The 21,335-nt window shown below is 42.6% G+C and overlaps 2 protein-coding genes across 2 annotated transcripts; both read left to right on the top strand.

The window, feature by feature from the left end:
- Positions 1-1,795: 1,795 nt before the first annotated feature.
- Positions 1,796-8,102, top strand: bgnb (biglycan b; the record flags this gene model as incomplete). The annotated part of the gene is made up of 7 exons (XM_080853453.1): positions 1,796-2,048; positions 4,790-4,902; positions 5,320-5,533; positions 6,437-6,547; positions 6,643-6,736; positions 7,525-7,663; positions 7,902-8,102. The coding sequence occupies 7 exons, from the start codon at positions 1,796-1,798 to the stop codon at positions 8,100-8,102; spliced, it is 1,125 nt and encodes a 374-aa protein (XP_080709579.1).
- A 1,687-nt stretch (positions 8,103-9,789) lies between these two features.
- Positions 9,790-21,194, top strand: b4galt3 (UDP-Gal:betaGlcNAc beta 1,4- galactosyltransferase, polypeptide 3). The gene is made up of 8 exons (XM_080853427.1): positions 9,790-10,016; positions 12,873-12,958; positions 13,122-13,756; positions 14,196-14,431; positions 14,748-14,938; positions 16,880-17,002; positions 18,494-18,598; positions 18,937-21,194. Exons 3-8 carry the CDS (start codon positions 13,477-13,479, stop codon positions 19,193-19,195), a joined length of 1,194 nt encoding a protein of 397 aa, XP_080709553.1. The 5' UTR covers positions 9,790-10,016; positions 12,873-12,958; positions 13,122-13,476; the 3' UTR covers positions 19,196-21,194.
- Positions 21,195-21,335: the final 141 nt, after the last annotated feature.

Genomic DNA, 21,335 nt, shown 5'->3' with positions numbered 1-21,335 from the left:
GTCGGATTGCTTGTGTACCATGAACTGACACACCTTCTTCTCCTCTCCCCTCTCTCTTTCTCTCTCTCTCTCTCTCTCTCTTCTTCTCCTCTCTTTTCTCTTACTCCATCCCTCCAGCTGTCTTTGCCTCTGACTCTCTCTTTCCCTTTTCCTCCCTCCCTCTCTTTCGGTCCCCTCGGATCTATCATTCGGCAACACAACATCTCCTACCATTCATATGCTGAAGATACCCAACTTTACCTATCCATCTCCTCTGATGACCCCAGTCCGGTAAATTACCTCACTCGTTGTATCTCCGACATTAAAAATGGGATGGCCCAACATTTTCTAAGGTTAAATGATGCTATGACAGAGATTCTGGTTGTAAGGCCCTGAGAAATCACTTTAAACCAATTCTAACCTCCCTCTGGGCAAAACCATGTGAGAATGTTAAAAATGTAGGAGTGATGCAGATCCTATTTTCAAAAGCAATATTGAATAATATCTAACATTACTAAGACAGCCTTTTACCACCTCAGAAATATTTCTAAAGTCCGTGGCTTCCTGTCTTTACAGGATTCTGAAAAATGGATTCATGCATTTATATCAAGTCGGTTAGAGTACTGCAACGCACTCTATGCTGGTCTAACAAAACAGATCATCAACTTATCCAAAATGCAGCTGCTAGAATAGTCACTTCACTGGCTCCCTGTACAACAAAGAATTGAGTTTAAAATACTCCTTCTTGTCTATAAATCACTGAACGGCCTTGCCCCACCCTATATTTCCGATTTGATTTCATTTTATGATCCATTGCGTTGCCTAAGGTCCTCCAATAAATGTCTTCTCACGACCCCAAGAATAAACACCAATGCTGCACACGGTGCCTTTAGTTGCTGTGCCCCAACCCTCTGGAATAGCCTCCCTCTGGAGTTAAGGTCATCGCACTCGGTGCTCTCTTTTTTTTTTTTTTTCAAATAAACTTGAACTTGAACTCTTAGGCTTGTCTGTGGTTAACTCCCTTTGAAAGGCTTGAGTTAATTATGCATGTCACGGCATTTTAATTTCATTACAGCCTCTTCGCACCTGTGTTCACTGAGGTCACGAGTTATCTATTGGCCTTCTCCTGTGAACTCATTTTCTTGTGTGTTTATTTGGTGGTGTAATCCTCTATCCAGGGTGTTAAGCATTAACTCCACTCAAAGTGTGACTTGCTTATCAGTCCAGTGCTGTCGAGCTGTATGGTTTTCAAAGCTCTGTTTCCCTTCAACCAATCTACTCACTTTAATGGTTTGGAATGTCTTCTTTGTGGTGGTTGTATTTTTGAGAAGAAACCTTTGCCAAAGCCACACAAAGCAACCGTCATAATATGAATAGATTTTTTTTTAACTTGGATTAGATTAGATTTAATTGTATTGTCATTGAGCAGAGGACAAGTACAAAGACAATGAAGTACAGTTTCTTGAAAGGCTTGAAGGGATACTTGTCTTATGCATTTTCCTCAGCATATCTATTTTGAATTTTGCTCTGATTCTTTGTCTCGCAGTAAAAGAAGATAATATTTCATAGATATTGAGAGGTTTTTGTTTATGTAAGATTTTGATCAATTCCTTCTCTTCTTCATTTTGTACTATCTTACAATCATTCTTACAGTCATTCTCCCGCTCCTACTCCCTCCCCACCTCTCTCCTCCTCAGGTCTCTGTAAGTGTAAACGATGTCCCATGTTGTCTCTCTCTCGCCCTTAGGTCTGTGTAAGTGTAAACGATGTCCCATGTTGTCTCTCTCTCGCCCTTAGGTCTGTGTAAGTGTAAACGATGTCCCACTGCTCTCTCGCACTGCTGCTGTGCGTGGCCAGCCTATCGCTGACCTCTCAGGCCCTGCCCTTCGAGCAGAGAGGCTTCTGGGACTTTGGCATGGACGGCGATGGGGGTGGAATGACGATGATGATGAGGGACGAAGAGGAGGGCTCAGCTGTGATAGAGGAGGAGCTGACGCCTCCCCCTGGGATCCCTACATGCCCCTTTGGCTGCCAATGTCGTCTGCGGGTGGTGCAGTGCTCTGATCTGGGTAGGTGCCACTACTCGCTCGGGTGTGTGTGTGTGTTTGTGAACGCATTTTAGATTGTCTCCAGATTGGATTACATTGTTTACAGTTTATTATTCTGTCTCGGATCATCATCTTTGTGTGTGTGTGTGTGTGTGTGTGTATGAGAGAGAGAGAGAGAGATAGAGAGAGAGAGAACTTTTTAGGGTGTGTTTGTGTGTGTCCTTAGTGACCGAAACAACAAAGTGATGAGATGCATGAAAGAAAGGCAGAAGGATATTAAAGAAAAGATCAAAGAAGGAAGAAAAATGAGTATGAAAAGGAGAATGCATTAATGTATGAACAAAGTAATAAACTTCTGTCTTGAACCAACCATGCCAAGGCAGTGTGTGTGTGTGTGTTTGATTGAAAGAGAGAGAGAGTATGTATGTGTGTGTGTGTGTATGTGTGTGTGTGTGTGTGTGTGTGTGTGTGTGTGTGTGTGTGTGTGTGTGTGTGTGTGTGTGTGTGTGTGTGTGTGTGTGTGTGTGTGTCTGTGTGTGTGTGTGTGTGTGTGTGTGTGTGTGTGTGTGTGCGTGTGTGTGTTTGAGTGAAAGAGAGACAGTATGTGTGTGTGTGTGTGTGTGTGTGTGTGTGTGTGTGTGCATGTGTATGAGTGTGTGTGTTCACTCTCGTGTTTTGTGTTATCTCTCAGAGATATATTTTCCCGGGATTTACCCAGAGTGCACAGCAGCGGGAGCACAGGCTTTGAGGGAGCTTGTTGAAAGGCTCCTGTGTGTTTCCGCGGGAGCCTGGAGCAGTGCTTTGGTGTTGTTCTTGGGACACTAAATGCTAAATGTTTTACAGGAATACAACGAATGGTGTCAAAGGAGAGAGAGAGCGGAACTGAAGGAGTCAGAAGAGTTGGAATGGAGGGATGGGGGGATAGGTGGAGGGGGAGGATGTCTTGAAGACAAAGACACTTTGAAAGCAAAAATTGGAAGGGTAGAGGTGTACTGTTTTTAAAAATGAAGGAGGCTGTTGTACTGGTGGTGGTAGTCTGACCTGGTTTGTGACCACACAGGATGTAGGACTGGTTGGTCATGTAATGGGACAAACACAGAGGCGCTGCTATTGACATTGTCTCTTTGCTTAATTCCTCTCCTGAGACTGGAAAAGTACACTTGCAGTGTTATTCTGAGCAGAGTTGAAGATTTGTGTTGTCTCTAGTGTAAGAAACCCTTGGTGCTCTGGAAATTCTTGCAGGCCGCACACATAAACATATGCAAGTATAAACCTCATAAGGACAGGAAGCAAAACAAAATCCATAGTCCACCACTCCACAATTACGGTCCTCATAGAAACTTTACTACCGTAGAATTGACAAAGCTTAACAAGAAACCCAGGAAATGAAGGCTTATTATTTCAAAACTATTCATTTTTTTTATAGGGCATGTGTACACCAATGCATGTGAGAGAGGACGTTGTTGAGTGTCTTTGCATGTCAATGCTCGAGTTCCAAACACAAACAGGGTTCTGATGATTTATATGATCGCCATTTTTGAGCTATATTTACTTTTTTTACAGCTGTGTGTCTGTTGGTCCACTTGTTGTCTGAAGTCTGAAGTCTGAATCATTCACTACCACATGGATGGCACTGGGCAGGGTATAATTTCAATGATGTTGGTGCTTATTTAAAACATGTGTTCTCTCTGTGAATTTCCCTGTGTCTGTATGCTTTTTGAACAATGTCCATGTTTCATTAACAGATGTATGCGCTGGTGCGCTGGTGCTTTTTGGGGACCTGTTCTCCTGTGTGACAGCTTATGTGGTGTCGGTCAGCGCACTGCATTGCTGCGGCTTTAAGTAGCAGGTGGGGGAGATGTTGGGGACCACACTCCTTGTGTGTGTGTGTGTGTGTGTGTATGTCTGAGAGAGAAAGAGAGAGGTGAAGTCATCGTCTGCCTGCCTGCTTCCTCCTATCATTTATTAATTTGCCGCCTTGTCCATCTGTCCCGAGCGCTTTTCATCTCGTAATGCCCTGGAGACTCTGTGGCTGTGCCAGCCTGCCACATGTGTCATTCTAGGGTGGAGCGGGAGAAACGCGTCCGCTGACGAGGGCTGCCATGAATCACCGCCGGTTTCCAGGCTCTTTGAGCTTCTCCCAGGCCAGCTGCGAATACTGAGGAAAACTGTGAAATTGTGATGTGGTCCAGATACTGCTAGGATGTGGCCTGGAATTGGCCATGTGGTTTTAATGTTTTGGGATGTTGGCATGATGTAGCCATGGCTTGATATATGTTCTTAATATAGGTTTTGTGGTATGGCCACTTTAGAAGGAGCAGGTATTGCTAAGCTAACCCTCAGCTGGACTTGAATTATAGAGTGGGGCTCACTGTAGGCTAAAGGGATTTTGGCACATATAGGTTGAAACTTGGGTTTGGATTTGAAATGTAAAATTAGTCACATAATATCAGAACTTGTGTACTCCATTCTATTTCGTTTTGATTTATTTATTTTTCTATGATATTTTGCTGATGCTGACAATGTCCCTCTTTCAGACGAGTTGTGAGATCTGAAACAGCTGCACTGCACATGTGCTGTTCCACCAGTAGGTCCAAGTCAAGTTTGTGACCATGTGTGTTTATTTGCTGTTTCGCTCTGCGCTTTGTGTTTATAGGTGTCTTCATATTTCACTGCTTGTTTGAGTGTGCACATTAGTATGAGTGTCACAGTGAACGGTATATGTTTGTTAGTAGTTACTGTTACTGTCTGTTTGTTTTCAGGTTTGGTGGAGGTGCCAAAGTCCATTCCAACTGACACCAAACTTCTGGACCTTCAGAACAACCGCATCACGGAGATCAAGGAGAATGACTTCAAAGGCCTTACAAACCTTTATGTGAGCACAGAGACTTGTCATATTAAACACCAATTAAAGACCAAATATTAAAAACCAGAGGAAGAGGATATTTGAGTTCCCTTACCTCCTTTCAGCCAGGCATGCTGTCTCAGCTTTTAGGCTAACCAGGGGCTCTCACCAGTGACAATATTTCTTGGCTCTCTAGTCTGCCATAAGGACACAGGACGATTAGTTCATTAGTTCATCATGGAATAGTGAACCACTAAAAATTACTATTCAGTGTTGTTCAGCTTCTGAGGCACCTCATACGCTTTAAATGAGAATTAAAGCTGTGTGCGTTTTCCTGCTGAATAGTTCCACCAAGTAGATCTGAGGGACAAGTTTATGATCCTATGTCTGGATCCTATCTCTCTTCAGAACGATACATTTCTCATTCTGTCTCATGTCTTACACCAGGCACTATCTTTGGTGCATAATAAGCTCACCAAGGTCCACCCGAAGGCCTTCGCCTCTCTTCGTCACCTGCAGAAGCTCTACATCTCCCACAACCTCCTCCCAGCCGTGCCCAAGAACTTGCCCCCATCCCTGGTGGAGCTTAGGATTCATGACAACCGCATCAAGAAGGTGGCAGAGGGGACCTTCTCTGGCCTGGGCAGCATGAACTGCATAGGTCTGTACACAGACATAAACACACACTTAAACATGGACGCCCACCCCCAGAAGTATCACACACATAAGAACACACTTAAAGTTGTTGTCCATGAATGCGCAGACACAGACAGATGTGTGTGTAACACCCACACAGAACACACGGACATGGACTACTTAAAGCATTGTCAGGACCTGTCAAGACTTATATTGTATATTTGAATACAATCAGGAGACAATTATGGCGATTTGGTATAAATATACACTGGTAACTGAGCTTATATGTCTCTGCCAGTCCAATGCCTGAAAGTAGCAGTGTCAAGTCATAAGACTCTAAAAAAGTTAAATGGTGATCTTGTGGTCTTCAAGTCAAATCATCAAGGTTTGGTTTTAGCAAGAAAACCAACTTTTTCTTCATGGATTTGACCAGCATCCTTTGTTCCCTAGTTGTCACCACACACACTCAAAAGCTCATATCTGCCTCCGTAGGTCATTACATGTATCACTACACATTGCCTTAGACTGACTAGAGAGGAGCGCCTACTATGTTTTTTACCTAGTTTAGTCATCTGTGGAGCCAGCCTACTTGTCTGGGCTACGGGGAGTGTTGTCTCATGGCGAGGTTGACAGTCTGAATCCAGGATTCCCTCTATAAGCCAACTGAAGGACTGAAAAAAAGCACAGAACACCTACAATAGTCCTTCGCACACCACAGAAACCCAGGACACAATTATGACTGCGCTTCTGTTGCAGCAATGCTGTATCATGAAATTGCCAGCTGTGTTTGTTTCTAAACTAAAAGTACTGGTTTGACTGTGTCAAAAACAAATAAAGATGGCTGCATACTGGAAGTGGAGGCAGTGATAAAATAGCACATGTGTGGGACAATGACTGACTCTCTGGTCTGTCCGTCTGTCTTTGAAAGAGATGGGTGAAAACCCTATCCAGAACAGTGGATTTGAGCCAGGGGCATTCAAAGGACTGAAACTCAACTACCTGCGCATCTCAGATGCCAAGCTCACTGGAATCCCCAAAGGTAACAAAGTCTGACTAGAGTTACACATTTAAAACTAGAATAAGAAGGTAGAATAAGATAGCATGAGTCCTGCAACGTATTTCTTTGCTCCCCAGATCTCCCTGACAGCCTTCATGAGCTTCATCTCGACCGCAATCAGATCCAAGCCATCGAACTGGAAGACTTGAGCCGCTACAAGAACCTGATTAGGTGAGACATAGAACACAGACACTACCATTGTCCATGGGTTGCATTCATTGATTTCAGTGTGACAGCAGCGCCATCTACTGTTGAAAATCATGTTAGAATGCTGGCTAAAGAGAGCGCTACCGGTTTTCCAGGCGATGGATAAAATAGTATCGATCACAGTGGATTTGTCCCTCATTGAGTTGCAATTCACGTGTTCAAGTGTTTCCACCAATGGCACCCATTAATTTCCACAAACGAATATATTGGACTCACGTCAAGCAATCAAGTTCACAAACAATAAAAACATTTTAAAATTGAAGGTCTCACCTGATATGAAGCGTTTATAAATGTGTGCGTAATAAATATATGATATTACATGTTGCTAACCCTAAACAATTCAACATACTTGACCCAGATCAGTTAAGCAAGTTGAAATAAAAGAAGTTTGTATAAATGTATAAATATACACACAGTATATAAATATGAGTGACTTCAGTGGAACTTCCATGCATTAATACAAATAAAATGTATTATTATTATTAATCCAGTGTCAGGGCCATGACTCTGGGCCTACTTTCAGCATGGCCTGCATAGTACTGTAGCCATTCATCCCACACCAGTGAAAGGCAGGCATTCCACCTCTGCTGATCTGCACGCTCTAGTAGGCTGCCTCAGACAATGCGGCCCCTCACTGTGGATCTAGTCCATTGTGTTTCTCCCTCGCCGTGGTTTACGTGACCCTAATCTGTGCCTGGTCCTCTCTCTTTTGTCACTGTTTTTTTTTTTTTTTTTTTTTTTGCGGTTGCCAGATTGGGCCTGGGCTACAACAAGATCCGCATGATTGAGAACGGCAGTCTGTCCTACTTGCCCAGGCTCAGGGAGCTGCACTTGGACAACAATCTCCTCACCCGGGTGCCCAAGGGCCTGCCGGATATGAAGTTCCTACAGGTAAGGAGAGAGAGCCAGGCTGCAGTGCCATAATGGCTCGCACTGAAGGGAATGGGAACTAGGGTGTTAAATTGAAAGACCTTGGGCAAAATTATATTGTCATCAGATAATATCTTTGTATTGAGAGAGAAAGATGGCAGCCTATTTCCAGCCTAGTTACGCTCATAGGCATACTCTTCTCTCATACTCTTCTCTCTCTCTCTCTCTCTCTCTCTCTCTCTCTCCCCTCTATTTTTAGATTGTCTACCTCCATGAAAACAGCATTGGCTCTGTTGATGTGGATGACTTCTGCTCCAGACGCTTTGCTACTAAGAGGACCTTCTACAATGGCATCAGTCTCTATGGCAACCCTGTCAACTATTGGGAGGTCCAGCCGGCTACTTTCCGCTGCGTTCTCGACCGCCTGGCCATACAGTTTGGCTACAACTACAGGAAATAATCATTTCAGAATGCAGGAGGAAACTGGGGAGGGGAGAAGGGGTGCAGATGTGAGGGGGGAGAGTGAGAGGAGAGTATGGTGTTGTGGAGGAATATGAGGGAGTGGTAGAGAGGAAGGTGATGATAGGAAAGTGGTGGAGTTGAAGAGGGGCAGAAACATAGAATGTCCCCAAAGAAGAAGAAATTCGAACAGAGCCAGAAAAAAAAGATGGATTTTAAACATTGTGGTTTTGTCACTCTCAAACATCATGAGAATGTGTCCAGGATGTGAAAAAGACATACCTTGTTTTCCAAATATAATTTTACAATGTAGGTTCAATGAGATCATTTTCATAGTTAGAAAAAGAATAAAAACAACAGGAAGCTTAAATAGTAATTTTCATCTACAAGTAGAGTTTCATTTTTAAATTCTCAGCCAGTATTGTGCAACATGTTTTTTTTTAATTTCATTAATAATTTCACATGGTATTGTCTTAATGTTGCAATTATTATTGTAATTATTTTTATTTGTATTATTATTATAGATGTTATAATTATAATTATTGTGTGGTGGAGTTCTGGCCAGGTGAGCTAGACTTGAATGGCTGAAAATAGATGTATCTTAAGGTGCTCTTTTCACATAATGTTGTTTGTCTTCTTTTTGCGGTTGTATTTCAAAGTAACTTTCCTTCAACATTCTGGCTTTGGGGTCTTGTTTTCCATTGGGAGTTGGATACCATTCTGCCTTGGCTATCTTTAAAAAACTAGCTTGTTCTGCCTTATCCCAATGCAATGTTTCCGAACCTGTGCATCCAAACTCGGCACCACGCCACGCCTTCACGATGGGACCACTGGGCTGGTCAGAAGGTTTTGATGGCAAGGAAGGACTGATGGATCATTTTGCACAATGTCACTCGAAACCAAAAAGAAAACAAAAATGTTCACAAAATGTACAGACAGTTGGATTTTCGGGAGGTGTGACTTTCTTGACTTTGGGACCAATGGTGCCTATGATGATGTCTTTTCTGTAATTCTGCATGTGAGAATAAATACCCTTTCAGCTTTATTTTAGGGGCAGAGGTGAGATACCATCTTGGTCTGGAAGCTGTGACAAATAAAATGTGTTCAGAATTAAACACTTTGACTCTGCAAGTTGAGAAATGAATCACAGAATCCACCAACAGCATCCTAAAGATTAAGAAAGGCCAGATTTTAGACACTGTGCCAGCATCCTGAGTCAAAACTAAACCTCTTATAGTCACATAGCCATGATCTCCAGCTCAGAACATCCTTAACATGATCAAATCCATCTGTGCACCACTGGAATAATGATATCTGCTGCAATGTGACTTTCCCCTAATATGCATGGGAGAGTGGAGGAGGGGCTTAGTGTTAGGCGGATGTCCCATAGCATTATGTTTTAGGGAGAACACGAACCGCATCCTCACGTCTAATGTAGATGCCTGGGCTGAACATATTCTTAGACGTTGTATGCTAGTTAAAAAATGCAGCTGTAGAATGAGAAAAACAGTCGTCTGAGATAGTTAAGCTTAAAATATGTTCTGACACAACGTGTGCGCTTGGCTTCATTTCCCGTCAATCTATCGTCAACTCGTCCATTAAAGGGTGCCCCTCTGGACGCGTCATCTGAATTTGCCCCTCTGCATGTCTGCAAGCGGCCACCACAACATCGGTTTAACAGGCAGCGAGACTGATGTAGCATTTGCTGGTAATGGCTTCTGAGAAGCACCTGCCGGTGAAGAGGATGATTTCTCCGCGGCTTTTCGTACGCTCGGTGTAGAGTCCGTCAACACCCCGACATTCTGGAACGCTGTCGGAAAAAGCTTAATAACAGAAATCAGTCGAATCTATATGAGTGAGAGCGGCCTTTTATTCCGAAGCCTGGGACTTGATTCGGACCATTGCAGGGTAGCGGGTGAGTCGCATCTCGACGAGAGTAAAATAAACCTCATCCATCTCATCTATAGGCTACTAGGGCAATGCCAGGTAAACAATTTATGTTGTTAAAATATTTACAGTGAATAAGTAAGGGATAATGTATAGAACGCAGGTCATTGTCGGGAAAATAAGCCCCGACAGGGCGAACAGCACCCCGACGCGAAGCGAAGGGGTGTTGATTCACCGTGAAGGGGCTTATTTTCCCGACAATGACCGGCGTTCTATACATTATCCCGCTTATTATACGGCTAAAACTAAAAAAATTACTTAACACAGTGTGTCTTTTACAATGTATTTGCTTTTGTTACTATACGTAGTGAGGTTAAAAAGCAGAGAAATAGTTCGCCAAAGACGTTGAACTTCAAAGACAGTTGAACATTCTTTAGAACACAGCTGCTCAACCGTCCGCTGAAACTCCCTTGATAAGTTACCGTACTACTTGCGGAGTGCTACGAAAGATGTGAATCAGAGGCAAAAAGGCCACTTTCCTTGACAGCGGTCATTAACTGCATAGCAACGGTCAGTTATCGGAAAATAGTTGACCGCAGAACGTTGGGAAGCCCCATTCAAGTGAATGGAGCATTCTACAGCATTAAGAAGAGCCGTGTAATAATGTTTTATAAGTCATCGTTATGTCATGCATTATTTTCATCATTATTATTATTAGTTTAGTATCATTGTATTTAGTACTTATTGTATTTTAAGTTAAAGAGTAAATTAAATGGAAATGTTTACTTTCCTCACATCTGAGAGTTTGTATACCCTTTGCTTGCTGCTAAAGTTTTAGTTGCATACAGAGCATCCTTTTCCAACTCACGTGGGGTGATAAATGTTGCTGTGGAATGCTGATGGGACCAATTGCACAATGTCATCCCCAGAACTTGGCCACAATCCACAATTCCACAGTGCAGTTTCACATAGTGAACCTCATAGCCTTTCAAGGTCATTTGTTCAGAGATAACTTCGAAAGGGTAGTGCATTGAAGGAGGAGCACAACAGAAAGCAGCATTTATTTGTGGCCGAGAAATTGCTGCATCTAATCCAAAATTGCTTTTCTCTTTCATCTGCCAAGATAATGTCATTGGATGATCCACTGTGAATGTCTGTCAAACAACTTTAATTAGTACACTGAAAGTGACTCAATGAGGACCGTTTTCCAGGCACTTCAAGGTAGACTAGTTTCAGGCATATCGAGGTAGAGTAGTTTTAAAATTCACAAATAAATGTGACGTGATCACACGATTTCACAAATGTAAACGCTGTTACATTTATTTACAGACTAATGGAGGTGTAGTTACAAACCGCTCACCATTTGTGAACATATCTGCATTTATTTTTGGATTTTTTACACTTTCCTGACGATTGATTCCAAATGCATTTTTCTTTCAAAAGGACATTATCTGCAGCTTATCAGATGTCTCTGTCAATATCAGCCAATCAAATGAACATAAATTCAAGGTTATGACTGAATGTTATCACTTTATGTTACATCTAAGCAGTGTCCTAATTACCAAGTGGCTGGGTTAAAATAGGAACCGATTTTGATGGGTTAGTCTAGTGGATACCCTGTTGCACCGCCACAGATGAGTAGAACGTACACCCTCACACATACACCCCAGTTAAGTAATACTGTTTACATGAAACTGTTGAGGTAGTAGTGAGGGAGTCTAGATGAAGTCCCAAAGGGAAATCTACTCTTTACTTATACGTTTCTGGTAAATGATGACATTGTGTTCCTTATTTATATTCCTGTATAATTGTTTACTTTATTTATTTTCCTGTGTATAATTGCTATCAGGACTTTTACTGATTCAGACAGGAAGTTGGACTTTAAAGTTTTTGCATAAAAAATACACCTGAGGTACCAGGAAGGGAGTGCTCATGTGGAACACCTGGGAGACTTTCATAGCAGCTGGAGAAGCTACTGTGTGTGCCAAACAATTTCTCTAAGGAGCCTGTGCCCAGTTAAGGAGTATAGGCCTCTTTAACTTTCTGTTTGGAGGTCATTGGATTATACAGTACTTTGATTCTTGGATATTTGCAAGAGAAGAGTTTTTTTTTTGGGGTGAGCCCAATCTTTTAGTTTGTTGCGTAACCAGGGCTGGATATTGTTTGAAAGCTTACGTTTTCCTTGTCTTTCTTTGTTATTTAGTATTTCAGAATGATTGTCGTGTGTATTTCTTGATGATTGTCCTCCACAAAATTTTGAGAGACGTGAGGAAATTGTATTGAGTTATTTATTGTTGAAAATGTCCACCTCTACAGTGTCTCGACAGGTTTTTTTTTACTAATTTGAGACTCAAAGCAAGAAAGAAAGAAGAAAGAAGCCAATTCGTTATAACCCAGTGGTTAAAACAACCCAAAAACCTTAAGAGTGCCCGCCACAGCTGCTCTACTTGGGGAAAGCAACCTCCTTTGCATTTGCATGTGTGGTTTAATTTTAAAAAGGTTGCCCTTGTAAGAACCGGTCAAACAAACATGCAAACAAGATGTGGTTTGTTTATATTTCCATTCCATTTACTTGACAGACGTGTTGTATTCGTATGAGTTTGAGAGATGGGTTTCGTGTTTTTTGAAGAGCGGTTTGTATATGTACATTCACCTGTAAATAAGTGACTTATAAGTGATATATATGTAAATCAGGAAATATAGTTGCGTATCACGTGACATTTATCTGTAAATCGTGTGGAATTCAATTTTGAATCACAAAACTCCATATTTTTCTCCCTGGTTAGGTCATACATTTAGAAGTCTAGCCAATGGCATACCCATGGCGTCTGTTATTGTCCTGCCTTTGAAACAAAGTTTAAGACTTGGCTCGTTCATTTCCTAGGATGTCTGGCAATATGTTGCGTTGGGCAAAGGAGCACAATGGATATTTACTGCTGTGTGGACGGTGCTGACCAGACCGAAGCACAGGTAAACACCTGTGCCCCAATCGTCTAAATGTTGCTGGATGCCTATTTTGTTCAGACCTAACGCACCCTATATTTTATCCGGATCTGTTTTTTTGTTGTTGAAATTGAATCCTTCCTCTTCACTAGAGGTTTAATGTCTGTGTTGTTCTCTGTCTTCTTTCCAGTGATCGCCTCTGTGCTGAGGGTATGGGCGTGTGGAGGCCCCTGCTCCTGAGCTCTCTCAGTCTCGCACTATAGATGCCCCGCTGCCTAGCTCTCTGAGCCGGTGTTGCACTTCTCAACCACCACCTCTCCTCTCCCCTCTCTTTCCATCCTCTCTCCTTCTGATTCTACCCCCTGTCAGGCCTTCCCTCTCTTCCCTCTGTCTGCCCTCTCTGTGGCTCTGATTTTGTCACAGCTATCCCAGTTTATTATTATCTTTTTACTTGCTTACATCCCTCCCTCTTTCTCTCCTTGTATTTTTCCCCCTCTCTCTCTGTCTCTCCCTCTCTCTCCACTTCCCTCTCGCTCCATCTAACAATGCTGTGCTGTGGTCGAGCGCTGGACTCCCCCTGTACTCTGGCGATGCTGGTGGGGTTCCAGTTTGCTTTCGTCCTCTACTTCTCCCTGGGAGGGTTCCGGGGCCTGGTGTCGGTGCTTGTTCACTCGATGGAGCCCGAGTTCGACTACTCGCGGCCCCATGACGTGTATACAAACCTCAGCCAGGTGGGGGCGCTAGTGCCCCATCAAACAGGACCAGCAGCACCAACTGGACCAGCATCAAAGCTGAAGGACTGCCAGGTGCCTTCACCACTTCTGGGTGAGCAGTGTGTCCAACAGATATCCAGTTTACAGCACAGCAGATATCATAAGGAAATCAGTGTTGTGTGAGGCAAAGACATTGGACATGGATTAGACAGTAGACAGATTGGACAGTAGGATTTATACAGTGACAGTTCGCAAATGTATTACTATAAGTTATTTTTTATAAAGATGAGTCCAATCAACAGCACTTAATAAGCCATAATCCTTTTTGAGAAGGGCTTCAAAATAAACCCCCTTCACTTTTATGACAATAAATGCACCCACCACTTCTTCACTGACCTTCAGCAACGACAATCACATCCTGAGGCTAAGACACCAGGATAAGCTCCCTGGCTTCCATCCATAGTTCCCATAGACCCCCCCCCCCAGGCCAATAAGATTGCTGCTGATGATAATGTTTCAAATGCTCAGATGTCCTTTCGCTTCTTCTGCAGTGGGTCCCGTATCAGTGCGCCTGTCATCCCCTCCCACACTGGAAGAGATCAAGGAGAAGAACCCCCTTGTGACTCCAGGAGGTCACTACACGCCCCCTGACTGTGAGGCGAAGCACCATACGGCCATCGTGGTGCCCTACCGAAACCGGCAGGCTCACCTCCGCGCCCTCCTGTACCACCTCCACCCATTCCTGCAACGCCAGCAGATTCACTACACCATCTACATCGTACACCAGGTCTCACATTTGTTCAACCTTACAACGCCACTGAAAGAAACGTAATTACTGCCTTACAACTTCAGTTAATATAGATAGAAAGATAGATAGAGAAACAGTCAGATAGAAAGGCAATGCAAAGGAATGGTAGAGGAGGAACTGCTTTTTTAAACCCTCCCATGTTTGGGTAGACGTGTGGGGACTGTAACTAAAATGTTAAATGCCTTTTGAGAATTTTTGCAATTTGACTCAGAGGAAAGGATAAGGCATGCTCTACTTCCTGCATCTCTGGCAGTGTCAGTTTTATAACTCCTTCTCTCGACATTTTCCTCTGCAGTCTGGAAACTCCACTTTTAACCGCGCCAAGCTCCTAAATGTTGGAGTGCGCGAGGCACTGCGGGATGAAGAGTGGAGCTGCATCTTCCTCCATGATGTTGACCTGCTCCCTGAAAACGACCACAACACGTATAGCTGCCACCCTCAGTATCCCACACACCTCTCTGTGGCCATGGACAAGTTTAGATACAGGTAAGAGACAGTGAATTCTCTAACTTCTAAATGACCTTTCACACCTTTTACCCAAAATGTATGGATAGTAGGCTACTAACTGAAACATGGGGGTCAGTTTGGTTTGCTGAGGACATAGACAGTATGTTTTGGGGACAAAGATGGGATTTCACAGGATCCTACTTGTCATTGAGCTGCTGTGTGTCTACCTCTGCTGTTATGATGTGTGTAGCCCAAATACAAACGCACCAAATTTCAAAGGCTATTGGGACTATGTAAAGCCAAACTGAAATGTACAAAAATGCTAAAAGCAAGTGGGGTGTATCTCTGTCAGTTGCCAGTGGATACAGATCTCTGCAGTGAGAACCTTCCCCGGAACTTTAGGAGACGTGCTAAAGACACAATAGACCTAAAGGATCTTGGTGGATTAGTAGCACTGCCAGCTCCAGTGCAGGACGATGCACATTTATATAACATCTCATAGCGAGCAACACATTAAAACCTATCCCCTGTGAATACTTTGAAAGGTTTATGGCCACAGATGATGCTTAAAAATCAAATCCTGCCCACTTCACAGTGGAGACTGTCATTTCATGATGTTAGCCACCGACTAAGCCTATCTATGAGCCTAGCCTAGCAATAAAATACCCCAAATACTGCATGTTTTCATCAAACACTCCTGTAACTACCTCACCAGTGACCAACCAAGCACAGCTCAACTTAATGTTAATAAAGTCCACTGAAAGTTATTTACGTGTCACACTTAAGACCTCTGTTATTTCAGTTATGAAGCATGATGTATGCTAGACATGATGAACTAATAGATATATAGTTAGAGATTTAGCCGGGCCAGAGTTTGTACTTTTGTAAGCGCAGCAACACTCTTTTATTTGGGCTTGGCAAAACCAAACAAAACTTGCAATGGTAGCAACACTTATAAACTCTGTTTTTTTATTTTAAAACACCAGGAAGACATAACGTTTCTGTAATATTTAGAAAAGCTTGTATTTTAGTTCAATGGAATACCATAATATACTGTACTGGATCAAAGGTGAAGGCATCTCATCAACGAATAGCTACATTTTGCAAAGTTCTCCGGTCGCAAAATGTACAGAAGTCTGGAGATGGATGAGCTTTCCATTTGCCAGGTTTAAGCCTTTCTATTAGCCAATGACATGGATTGAGCATTCCCAAATCTTACTACCCTTAACAAAATATATCTCACAATTCCTGTGAGTAGCGCACAGACAGAATGTTCCTTCAGTCGCCTTAAACTACTAAAAAAACATTTTGCATGCCACCATGGGCAAGGTGCGACTCCCTACTTTTGATCAAAAAAGGGAGCTGCAAACATCTAGCCTATATGGATGAGGTGGTGAACATCGTTGTGGGAATTTTTAAGAATCCATCAATCAATTGTATGTCTACATTAATGCAGTTTGTTGTCAAATATATTGTCGATTTAATGCAGTTTGTTAATGTATTTCTAAAATTCATATTTAAAATGTTTGTCTTTACCTTTATCCTATGCTCACAGTTCAGAAGCTAGTAGCGCTTGGCATGATGGTAATGGCTACAGTCTGCATGTAGTAGCATGTTTATTATGTTCGCAGAAAGTAAAGACAACACATACACACTGACAGATGGACATACAGTAATAAGCTAATGAAAATGTTCATTTCACATAATTCACTAACTTTGAATTACTGGATCATTGATATAATTTCCCAGCAAACAAAACTAAACTAAACAAGACCTCATTGGGACAGCTGCAGTCTAGGAATGGCCTACTTCACTGTACAAACAGGTGGTTCTTGGCAGACTATCATGGACAGGAAGGTGTCTGCTGGGATAGAGCACCCACTGTTCCACTGACTCGTTATCATTCACCCCCACCAGCAGGAAAGGCAGGCTCTGCCACCTAGGCTTATCTCTTCTGTGATTTTTGCCCATCTGATGCAGACTGCCATATTCCCAGTATTTCGGTGGCGTTTCAGCCGTGACTCCAAACCAGTACCTCAAGATGAATGGCTTTCCCAACCAGTACTGGGGATGGGGAGGGGAGGATGATGACATCGCAGCCAGGTAATTGAGAGACGCCCACATGGGTCGTGCCCAGCCAGTTGTCACCTTGCCTGACATGGCTGTGCGCGCATTCACGGCTTCGCACCTCCCTGAATAGGGGAGCCACAGGCTGGCTGAACTTCAGTATTCACCACCTTCAGCTGTGTATGAATGCAATTAATAAGGACGAAAACAAAGAAATTATTACTGGTTACATGGTGACAAAGCAGGATTAAAGCTTAGAGTCTCAGGGAAAAAAAAGTGAGGTCAGGTTAAATCACTTTGAAAAGCATTTTAGTGTCCCAGGGTGACACAATGTGCCACAGACGACACCGCATGTGAAATGTGTTTTGCTGCCTTTTCTTTGTCTCGTTCTCTTTTATGTTCATCACTACACTTTCAGACTCTTCCAACCATGCCACTTTCATTCCAAACCCTCTGTTATTCCCTCTCACTCCAGCATAACTGTTGGATGGTGCAGTAAGTATGCACAAAAGATGGTAGGTTGGTATGTGTGGCAAGGCTTTGACTTTTTCAATTTCTGTGAATTATGTCAAAGGGTATATTAAGGGCATAGCCTGCCAACAGAAGTAGGCTTTAACATTGGATCACACAAAAAGTCAAAGCCTTGCAACTCACAGGTAGAGACTTAATGAGTTAACTGTACTGTATAGCTTGACTTTGTAGGTCATTGGTTTGTGTCCCTCCCTCTCGGGTTCCCTCCAAGTCTGTTTCTGCAGTGTACTCTCTAAACATGGCGCTAACTGAAAGCTGAAATGAGTGCAGAGCCTCTGGTGCCTGTCCCAGAAACTACAGGGCCAGCTTGATGCATGCGTACTGATTTAAGTGGGCTACTCTTCAGCAGGTCATGGCTTAATCCCATATATTGAACCTCCAGAAATAAGTGCCCCCCCCCCCCCAAGTTATGTTATTTTCACTAATACTTGTAACTGTGCTCTGGACTTGACAGGCTTTTTTCCTCTTTCTATCCTGCCGTGATTTATTTTTATATCTGACCCAGATGCGTTGTAAGACTCTTGGGTAGACCAGAAAAACAAGGCACTTACCTCAATACAGGCAAACATTTTACTATCAGAAGCTTGCATCGCTAGTTGCCAGACAGCAATATAGGTATTGTGTTTTCTCCCCCCCCCCCCCCCTGTGACTAGATAGGGCACTTGCCATAGTAAATGGTTGCATTGCCTGAATCTTTGGAGCATCATGTTGTAGTTCGATCCTGCTGTTCTTAATGACACAAATCCAAGCCCCTAAAAGGAGCAGTAGGCTGCTGTAGGTAGACTAGTGTAGAGATCTAGAAGTGGTGATCCATCAGATGTGCTCCATTCCTTCTCAGTCTCTACATTTTCATCTACATTTCCATCCCCTACATTCCCTCCTTTGTCCATATTTAGCCTGGTGTCTAGCTCTCTGATTCTCCTCCTGAGCCTTTTGTGTGTTTTCCTTTCGACTCACCCCTCTCCTCTTCATGGGTCTGTCTATGTGACTCCTCAGAATACGTCTCTCGGGGATGAAGATAGTGCGCCCCCCGGTGGCGATTGGCCATTATAAGATGATCAAGCATAAAGGGGACCAGGGGAATGAGCAGAACCCACGCAGGTAATCACTCTCCACTAGATCAGGTGTAGAGACAGTGCATGGCTTTTTATCCTACTTCAGTGACAGAATGGGGCATTACCTTGCTGGTAAGTGGATCATAGCCTTGTGTTTGTAAATCTCATCTTGTTGTAGCATTTGAGCGATACAAAGCAAATAAGGCACATTAAGTGGGTTCGACATCTTTGTGTGATACCTATTGATGTTAGGCCACAGTTGTACTCTAAATGTCAATAGTATATCTGGTAAATGTGAGTTTTGTTTAGCAGATGTATTATTTTGATGAAGCTCAAAGCTCTTCTACACTGACGGTGGGCTCTCTTCTATCTGGTTCTTGATAGGTTTGACCTGCTGAAGCGCACAAGGATAAGCTGGCGCTCCGATGGGCTGAGCTCGCTGAAGTACCATCTCCTGTCCAAAGAGTTGGAGCCGCTGTACACCAACCTGACCGTCGACATCGGCAACGACCCCCACCCCCCGAAGAAAGGCCAGGGTTCAAGGAAGCAAGCTCTGCCTCCATTTATGAAAGCAGAACCCAAGTCAGTGCCTCCCACAAAAGACTGCAAAAAGTTGCATCCCACAGAGGAAGACAGCCAATGAAACATTGGCTCTTGAGCAGAAAGTGGGGATGAAGCAGGAAGTGGGCTGATTTCAGTACTGGTGTTCTGAAGGTGTACTTCAGTTCTACAGCTCTGTCACAGGCATCGTGCACTAAGGCTTCTGTCATGGAAGAGTGAGTTGAATACAGCTGGTGTTTATTTCTCCTTTTCCTTCTTTACAGCAGAGCTTTGTCTCAGTTTTTCTCACTGATAAGATAGCTACGCCACGAAAAACCTCTCATCGAGAGCGGACCATGATCAGCTTTCAAAACACCTGTGAATGTTCCTCAAAGACTGAAATAATAATTTGATGCACTGGAGCAGCAGCTTGTTTGACTTAAACTCTCCTCTGACTGGTGGCGAGATATTTCAGTCTCGCCACGGTGGTTGTAGATATCTCTCCCGGGGTTGAAGTGGAGACGTGTGTGATTGGACAGTAAGTGTGTGTGTGTGTGTGTGTGTGTGTGTGTGTGTGTGTGTGTGTGTTATGAGTCTGTGAGTGTGTGTGTTATGAGTGTGTGAGTGTGTGCTTATTCAGCCAGTTTGCTGCCAGCTGCTACTCTGTGCCCTACTGTGTGGGTTTGTCTTTCTGTGCCTTTTTCTCGCTCTAGTACCATTTCTTACTGATGGGCACTGGTTTGTGTTCTTAACCCAAATCCTTTCTCCAAGAGGAACGGGTTTGTTGACTGCAGAACGGATCTGTTATTTTCTATCAGTGTGCATGGGTGGGTTTGAGTTAATGTCGCTCAACAGGTTTCTTATCACTGTGCAGTTTTTTTTTTTGGATTCAAGCTGAAGAAGAGATTTCTATATCACAAGTTTAGACTGGCTTGTGTTCTCATTACAGAGCGGTTTAAGCTTAGTTTATCTTTCCATACCTCTTAAGATCAGAGTTTATATTTGTATAGCGGTACAGTACATATCTATTTTTTGCTTTAGTCTGTGTTTGGTGCCTCTTTTTGATTAGAACTTTAAGTTAGAGACAATCAGTAGCCTAAGATACATGGTCCTATCCAATCATACCATGGAGGGAGAAAAAAAACTAAATAACCAAAAAATGGGGGAAAAGTAAATAGATAAAGACTTAACATCATATTATCATAAAAGGATTGTTCTAATGAATGCAGATGTTTTTTAAATTTATGAATGTGTCTGTGGGGTTTCTTTCTGTGCTGTCATGAAGCGTACTTCCTCTACACAGCTGTTACATTGCCTAAATGTATTAGTTTCACTCTGGTTTTGAATTTCATCTTTAATGTTGACAACAAAAGTTTGTTTCTGCCAGTGTCTTTGATAGCTATGTGGAAATCCTTAGTGGCTGGTCAATGAAAGAATACTCTATTTGATGATATGGTTAATCTTACAGGGGTTCATAAATGCAGTTTTTTTTCTCTCTGATGTGCTATACATGCAATTCAGGTTTTTCTGTGTATGAATCCTGTAAATGTATCTATAGGTCATAGGAGCATCTTTTGAAATTCACTCCGTAAGAGTATCAGAATGTAAGCGCTAGTTCCTTATGTGTTGATATCAACAGTTGGTGATGGACGTCCTAATGACATGAAGACACTGTTACTCAGTAAATCATTACTAGTAAAAATACAAGATAATAGTCATGATAATTTCTCTAATTTTGTCAACAGTAGTTTTATATTTTTTTTTAATTACTGAAGACTGAAATTATGTGTGCACTATTGGACTAATTTATTCATGCAATATTTTCATTTCCGACTATAAGCTGTATCTTCCTTCCAGAAACAGTACTACTCATAATATATATAGTACTGAAGGCAGTCCAGCATGCATCAGATAGAAGACAGTTTCCATTCAACATATTGGCAGAATCTCCATAGCATACTATATATAATATATATTTACTAAAATAGTTTTGTATCAGATGTTTTGGTTTTAGGAAATGGCACATTACTTGAACTACCTTACTGTGCATAGTTACCATAGATATGTCTTTGGTATCTGTTTGACTTGAATGAAACTATGTACTGATAAGATGCTGTAAATTAAAAGTATTTAAAAGATATCCCTGATTGTGCTGATTTGGAGATTACTTCAATATTATGATGAGTGCCACATATACATGGAGACTGTCAAGAGGATGGTTTTCAATCAGGAGCCAGGTTTAC

The sequence above is a fragment of the Sprattus sprattus genome (genome assembly GCF_963457725.1).
Source record: "Sprattus sprattus genome assembly, chromosome: 16".
NCBI lineage: Eukaryota > Metazoa > Chordata > Actinopteri > Clupeiformes > Clupeidae > Sprattus > Sprattus sprattus.
This window is presented reverse-complemented; position numbering and strand designations above follow the sequence as displayed.